General features: G+C 41.6%; 1 protein-coding gene across 1 annotated transcript in view; it reads right to left on the bottom strand.

Annotated features, from left to right (window-relative positions):
• AGBL1 (ATP/GTP binding protein like 1) overlaps window positions 1-12,445 on the bottom strand; it is a 518,802-nt gene extending 506,357 nt beyond the window's left edge. The window contains 2 exon segments of the mRNA XM_030813842.1: window positions 2,019-2,150; window positions 12,307-12,445. Of these exon segments, the coding sequence (XP_030669702.1) occupies window positions 2,019-2,150; window positions 12,307-12,430 (256 nt within the window). The 5' untranslated portion in view covers window positions 12,431-12,445.
• Window positions 12,446-16,853: the final 4,408 nt, after the last annotated feature.

The raw sequence follows: 16,853 nt of genomic DNA, 5'->3' as shown, positions 1-16,853 counted from the left end.
TTCTCCTATTCACCCCATCTACCAAGTCTATGAGCTCCATTGTGGCTAGTTGTGTCCACTCCTAAATTCATACGTTGAAGCCCTAATCTTCAGTCCCTTGGAGTAGGACTATATCTGGAGATAGGACCTTTAGAGAGGGAATTATGTTAAAATGAGGCCATTGAGATGGGTCCTAGTCTTATGTGGACTTATGTCCTTATAAGAAGGGAGAATTTGGACACACAAAGAAACATCAAGGATGCCCAAGCATATAAGAGAGACCTTGTGAGGACACAGGGAGCAGACAGCCATCTGGAAGCCAAAGAGAAGGGCCAGTAGAAACCAAACCCGCCGACATCCTGAGCTCCAATTTGTAGCCTTCAAAAATGTGAGGAAAAAAGGGCATGGTGGCTCACGCCTGTAATCCCAGTAATTTGGGAGGCCAGGGTGCGCAGATCACCTGAGATCAGGAGTTCGACACCAGCCTGACCAACATGGTGAAACCCTGTCCCTACTAAAATATAAAAATTAGCCAGGCATGATGGCAGCTCTCTGTGATCCCAGCTACTCGGGAGGCTGAGACAAGAGAATTGCTTGAACCTGGGAGGCAGAGATTACAGCGAGCTAAGGTCATACCCGTGCACTCCAGCCTGGGCAACAGAGTGAGACTTCATCTCAAAAAAAAAAAGAAAAAAAGTGAGAAAATACATTTCTTTTGTTTAAGCCACACAGACTGTAGTATTTTGTTAAGATATTAAGGCAGCCCTAGCAGAGTAATAGTAATCATTATTACTACTATAATTTTGTAAAGGATGAAACTGAGGTTCAACAGGTTAAGTATTCATGCTTCATGACTCATTAAAAAAAGAACCACAGTCAAACTCAGGTCTTTTTGGCTCTAAGCCCACGTTCTTTCCCCTGTTGACTATATAACCTCTAAATAATTGTCACTTTCATTTCATAGGAAGGGAACTCAGAAAGGAGAAATGAAAGTCTATGCTCATTACATATGAGATAGGAGGTATAGGATCTAATGTATTAATAAAAAGTTTCCATATGGAATAGAATTTAAATGAGTTCTGGAGTTAGAAATTCCACCCTCCTGACTTTTTATCTGTATGAATTCAAGCAATTGCTTCACTTTTTTTTTTAAGACAAGGTCTCACTCTGTCACCCAGGCTGGAGTGCAGGGGCACAATCACTGCTCACTGCAGCTTTGACTTCCTGGGCTCAAGTGATTCTCCTACCTCAGCCTTCCAAGTAGCTGGGACTATAGGCACATGCCACCACATCCAGCTAATTTTTTGTATTTTTAGTAGAGACCAAGCTGGTCTCAAACTCCTGGGCTCAAGCGATCTGACCACTTCATCCTCCCAAAGTGCTAGGATTACAGGCGTGAGCCACCATGGCTGGCCCTGCTTTACTCTTTAAAGTTTCTTTTTCTAAGCTATAAAATTATGGGTCTAAATACAAAATTACTATGATAATTAGAAATAAGTCAAATCAAGAGATAGCAAATAAGTATCAACTGAGCTATGATCTTCCTAATAATTACCTGGAGGACCCTGTTGAGAAGGATCATGGGTTTTTTTAAAATGGTAAGGGATGTTGTAATCAATGAGTAATTTCAGGAATATGGTAGGGAGATTTGTGATGTGAGAGTCATTCTGCCCAGATATAACACTTGAATGTGACAAGGACTAAATAAAGTCTGCCCTTCTCCTGTCATAGATCTTTTTTACCTTGTGGTACTAATAGAAAAGCCTAGAATGCTGTAATGTGTAACTGCCAAGGAGAAACAATATTGAAGTCCATGTCTAGGAGCAGACTCAAGAGCTCTACCCAGCTAAGGAGAAGATGAAGAAGTAACTTCTCACCTCCACAGCCTCTGGATTGTCAGCTTCTTTTATTTATCTGGCTGGGACCACTGTATGTATCTCTCACCCATGCTTTTCTTCCAACCAGACCCTCATGCAGTTTCCATGTGTCCCAGCCCAGGTTTGGAAGCCATCCCCGAGAGCCACAGTAGAGTCACTTACCACTGGAGGCAAACACACGCAGAGCCCAGAGACAGTGGAGGAGGTTCTGGCCATGGGATAGGTTCTTCCTGGCCAGAATCAGTGTCACATCAAGTGCTTCCAATTCCAGGGCCTTCCGTCCAATCTTTTTATCTAAGAACACAAATCAATCTATCTTAGCTGCACTTCACATTGATTCTGGATTGTACAATGAGTGGAGTGGAGGAAGGGGAAGATGGTGAAGGAGAAGGATAATCATAGCCAAAGACATTTTTCAGACCTAGTGACAAATGCTGCTAAATATGTCCCCACTAGAACCAAATGAATCAAAAGAGCTAATTCAGGCTACACATATTTACATGGAAGCTTGTGGGTTGAATAATTCTCAAGACCCTATATTTAGGTTGTCCTCATACATTAACCACAGTTCAACTGGGAATAAAATTTTTCCTTTTAAAGACAATTCTAGAATTAAGAATACTGAATATTCTTAATATTAATATAGTTCTTAATATAACATTCAAATGTAATATGTCAACTTGGATTGGATCTTGCTTTGACTATGTCTATAAAAGACAGTTGGGAACATTTGGAGAAATTGGAATGAATATAAATTACGCATGTATTTTTAATTTTATTAGGTTTGTAATAATGGTATTGTGATTATGTAGGGAAATGTCTCTTTTCAAAGAAATGCACTTGAAAGGATTTAGGAAGAAAATGCTAACCTTCAATTTCTCTTAAAATATTTCAGATAAAAATAAATAGGTGAAGAAAATATGGCAAAATGTTAACAATGGTTAGAACTAAGTTTTAGGTATATAACAGGCCATCTTTCTACATGAGAGTTTTCAAAATAAAAAGGCAAAACACATTTTTAAGAAAATAAAATTTTCACCTCCAATATTTCTTTCTTTTTTAAAAAATAATTTAAGTTCTAGGGTACATGTGCACAATGTGCAGTTTTGTTACATATGTATACATGTGCTGTGTTGGTTTGCTGCACCCATCAACCCATCATTTACAGTAGCTATATCTCCTAATGCTATCCCTCCCCCAGCCCCCCACCCCTCTACAGGCCCTGGTGTGTGATGTTCACCGCCCTGTATCCACGTGATCTCATTGTTCGATTCCCACCTATGAGTGGGAACATGCAGTGTTTGGTTTTCTGTCCTTGTGATAGTTTGCTCAGAATGATGGTTTCCAGCTGCATCCATGTCCCTGAAAAGGACATGAACTCATCATTTTTTATGGCTGCATAGTATTCCATGGTGTATATGTGCCACATTTTCTTAATCCAGTCTATCATTGATGGACATTTGGGTTGGTTCCAAGTCTTTGCTGTCATCAATGGTGCCGCAATAAACATACGTGTGCATGTGTCTTTATAGTAGCATGATTTACAATCCTTTGGGTATATACTCAGTAATGGGATTGCTGGGTCAAATGGTAATTCTAGTTCTAGATCCTTGAGGAGTCACCACACTGTCTTCCACAATGGTTGAACTAATTTACACTCCCACCAACAGCGTAAAAGCATTTCTATTTCTCCACATCATCTCCAGCACCTGTTGTTTCTAACTGGGGTGAGATGGTATCTCATTGTGGTTTTGGTTTGCATTTCTCTGATGACCAGTGATGATGAGCATTTTTTCACGTGTCTGTTGGCTGCATAAATGTCTTCTTTTGAGAAGTGTCTGTTCATATCCTTTGCCCACTTTTTGATGGGGTTGTTTTTTTCTTGTAAATTTGTTTGAGTTCTTTGTAGATTGTGGATATTAGCCCTTTGTCAGATGGGTAGATTGCAAAATTTTTCTCCCATTCTGTAGGTTGCCTGTTCACTCTGATGGTAGTTTTTTTTGCTGTGCAGAAGCTCTTTAGTTTAATTAGATCCCATGTGTCTATTTTGGTTTTTGTTGCCATTGCTTTTGGTGTTTTCGTCATGAAGTCCTTGCCCATGATTATGTCCTGAATGGTACTGCCTAGGTTTTCTTCTGGGGTTTTTATGGTTTTAGGTCTAACATTTAAGTCTCTAATCCATCTTGAATTAATTTGTGCATAAGATATAAGGAAGGGATCCACTTTCAGCTTTGTACATATGGCTAGCCAGTTTTCCCAGCACCATTTATTAAATAGGGAATCCTTTCCCCATTTCTTCTTTTTGTCAGGTTTGTCAAAGATCAGATCGATCGTTGTAGATGTGTGGTGTTATTTCTGAGTCCTCTGTTCTGTTCCATTGGTCTATCTGTTTTGGTACCAGTACCATGCTATTTTGGTTACTGTAGGCTTGTAGTAGAGTTTGAAGTCAGGTAGCATGATGTCTCCAGCTTTGTTCTTTTTGCTTAGTATTTTCTTGGCAATGCGGGCTCTTTTTTGGCTCCATATGAACTTTAAAGTAGTTTTTTCCAATTCTGTGAAGAAAGTCATTGGTAGCTTGATGGGGATGGCATTGAAGCTGTAAATTACCTTGGGCAGTATGGCCATTTTCACGATATTGATTTATCGTATCCATGAGCATGGAATGTTCTTCCATTTGTTTGTGTCATCTTTTATCTCGCTGAGCAGTGATTTGTAGGTCTCCTTGAAGAGGTCCTTCGCATCCCTTATAAGTTGGATTGCTAGGTATTTTATTCTCTTTGAAGCAATTGTGAAAGGGATTTCACTTATGATTTGGCTATCTGTTTGTCTGTTATTGGTGTATAAGAATGCTTGTGATTTTTGCACATTGATTTTGTATGCTGAGACTTTGCTGAAGTTGCTTATCAGCTTAAGGAGATTTTGGGCTGAGATGATGGGGTTTTCTAGATATACAGTCATGTCATCTGCAAACAGGGACAATTTGACTTCCTCTTTTCCTAATTGAATAGCCTTTATTTCCTTCTCTTGCCTGATTGCCCTGGCGAGAACTTCCAACACTATGTTGAATAGGAGTGGTGAGATAGGGCATCCTTGTCTTGTGCCAGTTTTCAAAGGGAATGCTTCCAGTTTTTTGCCCATTCAGTATGATATTGGCTGTGGGTTTGTCATAAATACCTCTGATTATTTTGAGATACGTTCCATCAATATCTAGTTTATTGAGAGTTTTTAGCATGAAGGGCTGTTGAATTTTGTTGAAGACTTTTCTGCATCTATTGAGATAATCATGTGGTTTTTGTCATTGGTTCTGTTTATGTGATGGATTATGTTTATTGATTTGTGTATGGTGAACCAGCCTTGCATCCAGGGATGAAGCCAATTTGATTGTGGTGGATAAGCTTTTTGATGTGCTGCTGGATTCAGTTTGCCAGTATTTTATTGAGGATTTTTGCATCAATGTTCATGAGGGATATTGGTCTAAAATCCTTTTTGTTGTGTCTCTGCCAGACTTTGGTATCAGGATGATTTTGACCTCATAAAATGAGTTAGGGAGAATTCCCTCTTTTTCTATTGATTGGAATAGTTTCAGAAGGAATGGTACCAGCTCCTCCTTGTACCTCTGGTAGAATTCGGCTGTGAATCCCTGTGGTCCTGGACTTTTTTTGGTGGGTAGGCTATTAATTGTTGCTTCAATTTCAGAGCCTGTTATTGATCTATTCAGAGATTCAACTTGTTCCTAGTTTAGTCTTGGGAAGGTGAATGTGTCCAGGAATATATCCATTTCTTCTAGATTTTCTAGTTTATTTCCATAGAGGTGTTTATAGTATTCTCTGATGGTAGTTTCTATTTCTGTGGGATCGGTGGTGATATCCCCTTTATCATTTTTTATTGCATCTATTTGATTCTTCTTTTCTTCTTTATTAGCCTTGCTAGTGGTCTATCAATTTTGTTGATCTTTCAAAAAAACAGATCCTGGATTCATTGATTTTTTGAAGGGTTTTTTGTGTCTCTATCTCTTTCAGTACTGCTCTGATCTTAGTTATTTCTTGCCTTATGTTAGCTTTTGAATTTGTTTGCTCCTGCTTCTCTAGTTCTTTTAATTGTGATGTTAGGATGTTGATTATAGATCTTTCCTGCTTTCTCTTGTGGGCATTTAGTGCTATAAATTTCCCTCTACACACTGCTTTAAATGTGTCCCAGCTATTCTGGTATGTTGTGTCTTTGTTCTCATTGGTTTCAAAGAACATCTTTATTTCTGTCTTCATTTCATTATGTACCCAGTAGTCATTCAGGAGCAGGTTGTTCAGTTTCCATGTAGTTGTGCGGTTTTGAGTGAGTTTCTTAATCCTGAGTTTTAATATCATTGCACTGTGGTCTGAAAGACAGTTTGTTGTGATTTCTGTTCTTTTACATTGGCTGAGGAGTGCTTTACTTCCAATTATGTGGTCTATTTTAGAATAAGTGTGATGTGGTGCTGAGAAGAATATATATTCTGTTGATTTGGGGTGGAGAGTTCTGTAGATGTGTATTAGGTCTGCTTGTTGCAGAGCTGAGTTCAGGTCCTGGATATCTTTGTTAACCTGCTGTCTCATTGATCTGTCTAATATTGACAGTGGGATGTTAAAGTCTCCCATTATTATTGTGTGGGAGTCCAAGTCTCTTTGTAGGTCTCTAAGGACTTGCTTTATTAATCCGGGAGCTCCTCTATTGGGTTCATATATATTTAGGATAGTTAGCTTTTCTTGTTGAATTGATCCCTTTACCATTATGTAATGGCCTTCTTCGTCTCTTTTGATATTTGTTGGTTTACAGTCTGTTTTATCAGAGACTAGGATTGCAACCCCTGCTTTTTTTTGCTTTCCATTTGTTTGGTAGGTCTTCTTCCATCCCTTTATTTTGAGCTTATGTGCATCTTTACATGTGAGATGGGTCTCCTGAATACAGCACTCTGATGGGTCTTGACTCTTTATCCAATTTGCCAGTCTGTGTCTTTTAATTGGAGCATTTAGCCCATTTACATTTAAAGTTAATATTGTTATGTGTAAATTTGATCCTGTCATTATGATGTCAGCTGGTTATTTTGCCCGTTAACTGATATAGTTTCTTCCTAGCATCAATGGTCTTCACAATTTGGCATGTTTCTGTAGTGGGAGGCTGGTACCAGTTGTTTCTTTCCATGTTTAGTGCTTCCTTCAGGAGATCTTGTAAGGCAGGCCTGGTGGTGACAAAATCTCTCAGCATTTGCTTGTCTGTAAAAGATTTTATTTCTCCTTCACTTACGAAGCATAATTTGGCTGGATATGAAATTCTGGGTTGAAAATTCTTTTAAGAATGTTGACTATTGCCCCCACTCTCTCCTGGTTTATAGGGTTTCTGCCGAGAGATCTGCTGTTAGTCTGATTGGCTTCCCTTTGTGAGTAACCCGACTTTTCTCTCTGGCTGCCCTTAACACTTTTTCCTTCATTTCAACCTTGGTGAATCTGACACTTATGTGTCTTGGGGTTGCTCTTCTTGAGGAGTATCTTTGTGGCGTTCTCCGTATTTCCCAAATTTGAATGCTGGCCTCCCTTGCTAGGTTGGGGAAGTTCTCCTGGACGATATCCTGAAAAGTGTTTTCCAACTTGGTTCCATTCTCCCCATCACTTTCAGGTACACCAGTCAAATGTAGATTTGGTCTTTTCACATTGTCCCATATTTCTTCGAGGCTTTGTTCATTTCTTTTTACTCTTTTTTCTCTAATCTTGTCTTCTCACTTTATTTCATTAATTTGATCTTCAATCACTGATACCCTTTCTTCCATTTGATCGAATTGGCTATTGAAGCTTGTGCATGCATCACGAAGTTCTTGCACCATGGTTTTCGGCTCCATCAGGTCATTTAAGGTCTTCTCCACACTGTTTATTCTAGTTAGCCATTTGTCTAATCTTTTTTCAAGGTTTTTAGCTTCCTTGCAATAGATTCGAACATCCTCCTTTAGCTCAGAGAAGTTTGTTATTACCGACCTTTTGAAGCCTACTTCTGTCAACTTGTCAGTCATTCTCCATCCAATTTTGTTCTGCTGCGGGTGAGGAGTTGCGATCCTTTGGAAGAGAAGAGATGCTCGGATTTTTAGAATTTTCAGCTTTTTTGCTCTGTATTCTCCCCATCTTTGTGATTTTATCTACCTTTGGTCTTTGATGTTGGTGATCTACAGTTGGGGTTTTGGTGTAGATGATCTTTGTTGATGTTGATGCTATTCCTTTCTGTTTGTCAGCTTTCCTTCTAACAGTCAGGTCCCTCAACTGCAGGTCTGTTGGAGTTTGCTGGAGTTCCACTTCAGACCCTGTTTGCCTGGGTATCACCAGTGGAGGCTGCAGAACGCAAGTATTGCAGAACAGCGAATATTGCTGCCTGATCCTTCCTCTGGAAGCTTCGTTCCAGAGGGGCAGCTGCCTACATGAGGTGTCAGTCGGCCCCTACTAGGAGATGTCTCCCAGTTAGGCTACGTGGGGGTCAGAGACACACTTGAGGAGGCAGTCTGTCTGTTCTCAGAGCTCAAACGCCGTGCTGGGAGAATGACTGCTCTCTTCAGAGTTGTCAGACAGTGATGTTTAAGTCTGCAGAAGTTGTCTGCTGCCTTTTGTTCAGCTATGCCTTGCCCATAGAAGTGGAGTCTAGAGGCAGTAGGCCTTGATGAGCTGTGGTGGGCTCTGCACAGTTTGAGCTTCCCGGCTTTGTTTACCTAGTCAGGCCTCAGCAATGGCGGACGCCCCTCCCCAAGTCAGGCTGCCACCTTGCAGATTGATCTCAGACTGCTGTGCTAGCAGTGAGCAAGGCTCCGTGGGCATGGGACCCACCAAGCCAGGCACAGGAGAGAATTACCTTGTCTGCAGGTTGCTAACTTTGGGAAAAGTACAGTATTTAAGCGAGAGTGCCCCATTTTTCCAGGTAGTCTGGCAGAGCTTCCCTCGCCTAGGAAAGGGAAATCCCCCAATCCCTTGTGCTTCTCAGGTGAAGCGACGCCCTGCCCTGCTTCAGCTTGCCTTCTGTGGGCTGCACTTACTGTCCAACCAGTCCCAGTGAGATGAACCAGATACCTCAGTTGGAAGTGCGGTAATCACCCGTCTTCTGCATCAATCACGCTGGGAGCTGCAGACTGGAGCTGTTTCTATTGGGCCATCTTGATACGCCCCCTATTTCCCCTCTAATATTTCTAAATTACCGCTCCAAATAACCTGACACCTAGTGTTACAAATAGTCCTTATTATTTTAATAATTAGAAAATAAGCATAAAAAAAGAAATACTTATTTTCTGTTCTTTGTCCCCACTATTATACCTGTCAATGGGTGATGTCTAAATCATCCTGTTTTTGCAAGAATACATCACTATCAGATTTATCGCAAGTAGAAATGAGTAAAACAGAAATAAAATCCTAAACCTGGTTTACTGATATGTACCTCTGGACCAAAGGACACCAGCAAAGAGGATGTAACTAAACCTACGTAACCCATTCCCTTCATCAGAAAAGAGATATCTATCCCATTCCTTCATGAGCAGCCAACCTCATTTCTTTTCTGTTCAGGTCAGCCCATGGCAACTTGGATGTCAGTGTCAAGGACTATAACCCCTTGATGGCAGAAACTGTGGTGATAGTAATCATTACAATAGTAATATCAAGGTGAATAACTTGGAAATCACTGGCCTGGTGTATCTCTCATCTCTCTCTTTCTCCTATAAAACCTGTATGACCCTAGTTTGCCAGGGCCCTGAACATATGATAAGCATGTGACATGCAATACTTTGTTTAATCCTCACAGTACCCTGGAATTAAGTAGAGTCATCCCGCAGTGCCCATGTGGGATTGGTTCCAGGATCCCCACAGATTCCAAAATCCACAGATGCTCAAGTCCCTGATATAAAATGGTGTGGTATTTGCATATAATCTACACACATCCTCAGACCTTACATTATCTCTAGATTACTGTAATACTTAATCTAATGTAAATGCTATGTAAATCGTTGTTATACTGTATTGTTTAGGGAATAATGACAAGAAAAAGTTTGTACATGTTTAGTACAGATACAATTTTTTTAAATATTTTCAATCCAAGGTTAACTGAATCCATGGGTGCAGAACCCACAGAAATGGAAGACCAACTGTATAGATAGCTCTATTTCATACATGAGGGCACAATGCTCAGAAAGTTTAAGTACTTTGCCCAAGGTCACACAGCTAACAAGTGTCAGGGCCAGGCTTGAAACCCAGGTCTGACTCTCCAGCTTATACCATTTATGACTGAGGTATATATCAAGTCTCTGTGGTCCTTTCCAGGAGTCCACCTGGCTCACTCTTTGCTTTACTGACTTCTCATTCTTCAAGTTTTAGCTCCAATGTCACCTCTCCTGACCACGCCAGTCTAAAGTAGCATCACTCTTGCTTCCTCTTACAGCCCTCATCATAGTCTGCTATCATCAAGTTATTTGTTGATTTGCTGGCCTTCTCCACTTGAACATAAGTTCCATGAGAGCAGGTCCTTAACTGCCTTGGTCATCATGGTGTTCCTAGTGCCTAAAGCACCTGGCCCTAGGAGACATGCAGTAAACATCTGTTGAATATTCACTGAACGAATTGTATTGATTTTTTCTGGGACACGCTCATGCAGGTGTTGGCAAAAGCCTAGTTCTCCATCATTATCAGCAGAATGTTGAATGGACTCAGAGTGGAGATCCAAATATTGAAAGGAAGAGTGCTCCAGAACCCCTGGGCACTTGGCTGCCACTGATAGCACTGGATATCAAAGGTCGACTTTTCAGAGGATCTGAGCTTCTCAGCTGTGACCTATATAAGACTCAGCACACAATTAGAACTTAACACTTGCGACTCGTTTGCAATGTCTGCATGAGTCCTGAGTACCCATGCTTTTGAAATGTGCTCCAAGAACTTCTAGAGTTTTAGGGAAATGTTTCAGGGTTTTCCTTGGTGAAAGAGAAATGACTCTGGAGCCTAAATGGAAAGAACTCTAGGCCCTTCCTCCATCTTCCCTTCAACTAGGAATGTTCCACTTCTGTGTGACTTGTAATGGATTGAATAGTGGCCCCAAAAAATTCATGTCCACCCAGAAGCTCAGAATGTTATTCTTTTGGGAAATAGAATCTTTGCAGATTTTATTACAAATTGGAGTGGGCCCTAAATCCTATGACTGATGTCCTTACATAAAGAGGAAATGATACAGAGGAGAACATCATGTGAAGATGGAGGCAGAGATTGGAGTGATGCATCTACAGTCCAAGAAACACCAAGGATTTCTGGCAACCCTCAGAGGACAGGGGCATGGAACTGATTCTCCCTCAGAGACTCTAGAAGGAACCAACCCTGCCAACACCTTGATTTTGGACTTCTGACCTCCTAACAGTCTTCTAGTATGTTAAGCTAATCAGTTTGTGGCAATTCGTCATGGCAGCTCTAGGAAACTAGTACACTTATATGATAGACTTTCTTTTTTTAACTTTTATTTTAAGTTCAAGGGTAAATATGCAGGTTTGTTACATAGGTAAACTTGTGTCATGGGGGTTTCTTGTACAGATTATTTCAGCATCCAGGTATTAAGCTAGTATCCATTAGTTATTTTTTCTAATCCTCTCCCTCCTCTTACCCTCCATCCTCTGACAGGCCCAAGTGTGTGTTGTTCCCCTCTATGTCCATGTGTTCTCATCATTTAGCTCCCACTTGTAAGTGACAGCATGAGGTATTTGGTTTTCTGTTTCTGCTTTAGTTTGCTAAGGATAATGGCCTCCAGCTCCACCCATGTCCCTGCAAAGGACATGATCTTATTCTTTTTTATGGCTGTATAGTCTTCCATGGTGTATATGTACCATATTTTCTTTATCCAGTCTAGATGGGCATTTAGGTTCAGTCCATGTCTTTGTAATTGTGAATAGTGCTGCAATGAACAAATGCGTGCAGGTGTCTTTATAATAGAATTATTTATATTCCTTTGGGTATATACCCAGTAATGGGATTGCTGGATCGAATGGTATTTCTGTCTTTAGGTCTTTGAGGAATCACTGTTTTCCACAATGGGTGAACTAACTTATACTCCCACCAACAGTGTATAAGTGTTCCTTTTTCTCCACAACCTTGTGATGCAACTTTTAGACATGTTCCATTTATTTTTAAAATAATTAAAAACTGCATTGGAGTATCTCCCCTCCTTTCCCCCATATGATCCATGCCCCATGTAGCCCATGTTCGTTCTGGGCTGTGTCCTGAGCACCATACCTTGGATGAGCTGACATCAAAGTCAACAAAATGGCCTCTCCTATGGGGCTGGTCCTGCCATCACCATCAAGGTGTCCAGAACCTCCCTGCCACTTTCTCCCTGTGCTTCTCCACCAAAGCTTCCCAAATTGCACTCATGATAACAACCCTAGAAGTGCCCTTTCAGTCAGCTTTAGGTCTTGGAGTACCAGTACCTCTTAGGCCAACTTTGGCCAGCAGCCGGAAGAGAGGCAGGAGGATGTCATAGTCTGGAGGAGCTGTCCTCGCTGTGTCTACCAGGGTCTGCAGAAGAGCCTCACTGCCACCCTTGCTGATCATGTAGTGAATTCTCCGGTCTGTGCCTGAGGGGAAGCCAGAGGAAAGATGAGCCACAAGTAATAATCCCCATTTTCCTTGGAGCAGAAGACAGACCTCACAGCCACAGACAGAGCAAGAATTAGTTCATTTCAACTACATAAAATTATGTAGTTCTTGAAGCAACCTGTGTTAAAGTTGTACTATCAGTTAAGGAAAGAGGGTTGTGAAATGGGAAAATAGTGGAATATTTACAAACCTAGTTGTGTTCAGCTGCAACAGCTGTAATAAATAGAGCTTATCTGAGAGTCTGTTGAATATTCGGTATATGTATGTACACATGTGTGTACATGTATGTAAATATGCATATAGGCTTTTGAATAATCATAGAAGAGAGAATATCAGTATCCCTCTGCTATACATTTGAATCTTCTGTAACAAGGATTGGGATGATGGTCTAATCTGGAATCATTGTATTGATGGCATAATGATTTTCTGATGCTAGCCTTCAGAAACTGATGGGAAAAAATTACAGAAACCACTGGAGTAGTCCCTTGAGAAGGAAACATCCAATCATCCTATCTAGGGAATTTTGAAAGGAGTCTAGAGCTATGACAAACTATTGGTCTTTCTACGTAAGAACAATTTTGAACAGGGATCTCCTCCACCTTGCCCAAGGACAAACTCGAAAGCAACAATTCATTACAACTTGGCCTTGGTTGATTCTCTCTATGCATGGGGCAAAGTTGACTTAACCAAGGTGGCCAACAGGGTGGTATATTATCAAAGACGACCATCTGAATTTTTATTCTAATGAAAAGTAGCATTCTCTGCAAGAGGCACAGTAATCACCACCTTATCAGAGGGAGAACTTTAAGGTTTCATCTTAAGAGTTTCAGACACCTCTGGACACATGTAAGACAGCACTATCCCAGAAGACGAGTGACTTCACTTACACAGGCCCCATGCAAAAGACTAAATGTAAGTCATCCTGCCAGTGGAGCACAGCACAAACCATGGTAACACCCCAATATGATGGGTCCCTTCCTCTTGAAACCATAATCCTGAGGATCTATGAGTCTGGAGTGTCATTTATTTCTGATATCGCCTGTTCAGTGTTAATATTTCTTTCTAAAGTAATGAGACCAGCATAGATAAAAATGCAAATTGAGTGAATGTTGGAATGTTCAAAAATCTCAGTAAGAACTTGAGTGAATAGAAGTATGCTCCAGTTAATCCAATTGATTCCAATGTAGTCGACTCTGTTATCTTATCTCTGAAAACGTGATGCTTACATGCTTTCAAGTTCAGTCCTGCCTGATATTCCTGCCTCTACTTGAAATAACCAAAGCAGCTTCTGATACTCAGCTCTCTTAAATAGGTCACAGTGGAAGCAAGCAGAGTGAGAAGAGGGATAGAACCACAGAGGGTTACTACTAAATCTAATTTCCTCCTCAGTGCTGGGTGAGAAGACTGAGGAGTGCAAGTACAAACAGTCCAGGTTACTTGGGTCTTATTAACCTTAGAGAAAAAAGATGGGCTAGTGATGCTGCCTCTCATAGGAAACTGAAGCAAGAGCAAACCCCCAGGTCACAGAGGTGCCTGGGAGAGATCACAGCCAGCAGGCTCCACATCCACCATATGAAAGCACGAGGGCATGGCCTACTCACCAACAGAAAGCAGATCTCCAAGGACCTTGAGGATGGTCAGGATGGACTCCTTGTCCGAGGAGCTCTGCAATGAGAACACAGGCAGCCATATTTAAGAATGCAAGAGGAAGGAGTTGGATGATCAGGGATACACACGGAATGGCAGAGCTCTACTTCCTGCCATGGAGAAAGACTAACTGCAGCAAAAGGACAGGCAAGGGGATTCACTTGGTAAGGGACATTTAGTCTTCAGAATTCATCTTTGGAGACCTATCTTGTGGTAACATCTGCAAGATGAACAAAAGAATAAGCAATAATTATTTATACAGAAAACAAGGAAGTAAAAGGGGCTTTGTGGGCCAGGATAGCACAGATCTGTTATTTCAGTAGGTTTGGCTTATTTTTATTTTTATTTAAGACGAAGTCTTGCTCTATTGCCCAGGCAGGGGTGCAGTGGTACGATCTCCACTCACTGCAACCTCCACCTCCTGGGTTCAAGCGGTTCTCCTGCCTCAGCCTCCCGAGTAACTGGGGCTACAGGCATGTGCCACCACACCTGGCTAGTTTTTTGTGTTTTTAGTAGAGACGAGTTTCCACCGTGTTAGCCAGGATGGTCTCCATCTCCTGACCTCGTTATCCGCCTGCCTCAGCCTCCCAAAGGGATTACAGGCATGAGCCACCATACCCAGCTGGCTTATTTTTAAATACAGCACAGAGGCAGGAAACAGAAATTCACTAAAATGTTCTGATGAAAAGACTTCCCTGACTGACAAGAATGAACTCCTCCTTTTCTCAAGAGAATCCCAGGGTGGTGCCAAATCCTATTATGAAAAAACTCTAAAGGATCTCTGCAATGCTTGACACTCTATCCTCTGTTATACAGAAGAGAACCCTGAATTCAGAGACAGTGTGGACTTGCTGAGTCTCCTAAAGTAATACATACAGCAAAGCCAGAAGTACCACTCAGTCCAGGCTCCCAAAATCAGGCCAGTGCTCTTTGCACTGTAAGATATTTGGAGGAGAGGGGATTTTATATAAGGCAAAGCCTTAATCTTCCCATTTATAAGACTCATGCTCCTCATCTGCTTCAAAGCCCTCAATAATTCCCCATCACATACAGGATAAAGTCATAGCTCATTAACAGAATTTCCAAAGCTCTTTATGATCTTGTCCTTCTTATGTCTTCAGCTTCATTATTCATTACAACACCCCTGCCTGAAATATATGCTTCATCAACACGGAACCCCTTGGAGTTTCCTGCTCAAACCATGCCATTTCATGCCTCTGTAACTTTGATCCCACTCTTCCCTCTTCCTGCAGCACTTTTCCTTACCTCTCAGCCTGGTCAATGCCAGCTCATCCTTCAAGTGTACTCCAGCTCCATGAGATCCCCATCCAACCCCCAAGCTGGGTCTGGAGTCCCTTCTATCTCCACATCACTCTGGGCTCAGCTCTGACATTGCACTTACCACATGGTGTTGGTATCACGGTATAATCTTGCTTCCCACTCCACCCCCACTAGGTATGAAGATATTTAAAGAAGAAATCAAGTTTTGTGTATATCTCTTTCCAGCACCTGGCACAAGGGGTCTTCCATAAAAGGTGGGCAAATATTTGTTGAATGGAACCAAACCGAAACAAAAAGAACGCCAAGGAGACCATGAAGTCCAACATCCCCAAAGGCAGATGGTACCTACACTTTCTTCAGTCCCAGCTTTAAGACCCCCCGGGGTCTTAAAGAGTTAACATCAAACTACAAAACCCCAGCCAGGGCCACTTGCTTCAGCACAAAATTTAAGGGGGCATAAAAAAAAACCCACAGTAATCAAGATTAATATTTTTACAAATCAAAATTAATTAATTGAAAAAATCAACTAATTGATTAACACCTGTGGGCAGGTGTTTGAGAAGTACCCCCCTGAGGGTGAAGAACTTGGCATCTGACTGCGCTGTGACTCCGGGAGGGGCACCCACAACATGCACGGGGAATACCAAGACCTGACTACCGGGGCACTGTCACCCAGTGCTACCCAGACATGGGCTCTCCACACCATGCCCCGCCCACTCCATTTAGATCATGAAGGTGGAGGAGATTGTCCCCAGTAAGTGCCACCGGCCCACAGTCAAGCAGTTCCACAACTCCAAGAACAAGTTCCCGCTGCCCCACTGGGTCCTGCACTGTCAATTCAAGCTGTGTTTCACCACCAAGAGATCCAACACCTTCTTCTAGGTGCTGGGCCCTCTCACCCAGGTGGGGCCCACTTAAACTCAGGAATGCCCTGGTTCTTTTAAAAAAAAGTCAATTAATGTATTTTTCAATTAATTTTGATTTGTAAATTAATTGATGAACAAGATATCAAAATTTAACTTTCTAACTCCTATTCTGAGAGGGATGAGACCTCTAGGGATCCCTAGATACTTGATGGGATCCCTAGACACTTACCCAGGAGATTGATTGCGTTTTTAAAAGAGACGGGTTTCCACCATGTTAGCCAGGACGGTCTTGATTTCCTGACCTCGTTATCTGTCTGCCTCAGCCTCCCAAAGTGATTACAGGCATGAGCCACCACACCCAGCTGGCTTATTTTTAAATACAGCACAGAGGCAAGAAACAGAAATCCACTAAAATGTTCTGATGAAAGACTTCCCTGACTAACAAGAATGAACTCCTCCTTTTCTCAAAAGAGTCCCAGGGTGGTGCCAAATCATATTATGAGAAAACTCTAAGGGATCTCTGCAATGCTTGACACTCTATCCTCTGTTATACAGAAGAGAACCCTGAACTCAGAGACAGTGTG

This window comes from Nomascus leucogenys, chromosome 6 (genome assembly GCF_006542625.1).
Source record: "Nomascus leucogenys isolate Asia chromosome 6, Asia_NLE_v1, whole genome shotgun sequence".
Classification (NCBI taxonomy): domain Eukaryota; kingdom Metazoa; phylum Chordata; class Mammalia; order Primates; family Hylobatidae; genus Nomascus; species Nomascus leucogenys.
This window is presented reverse-complemented; position numbering and strand designations above follow the sequence as displayed.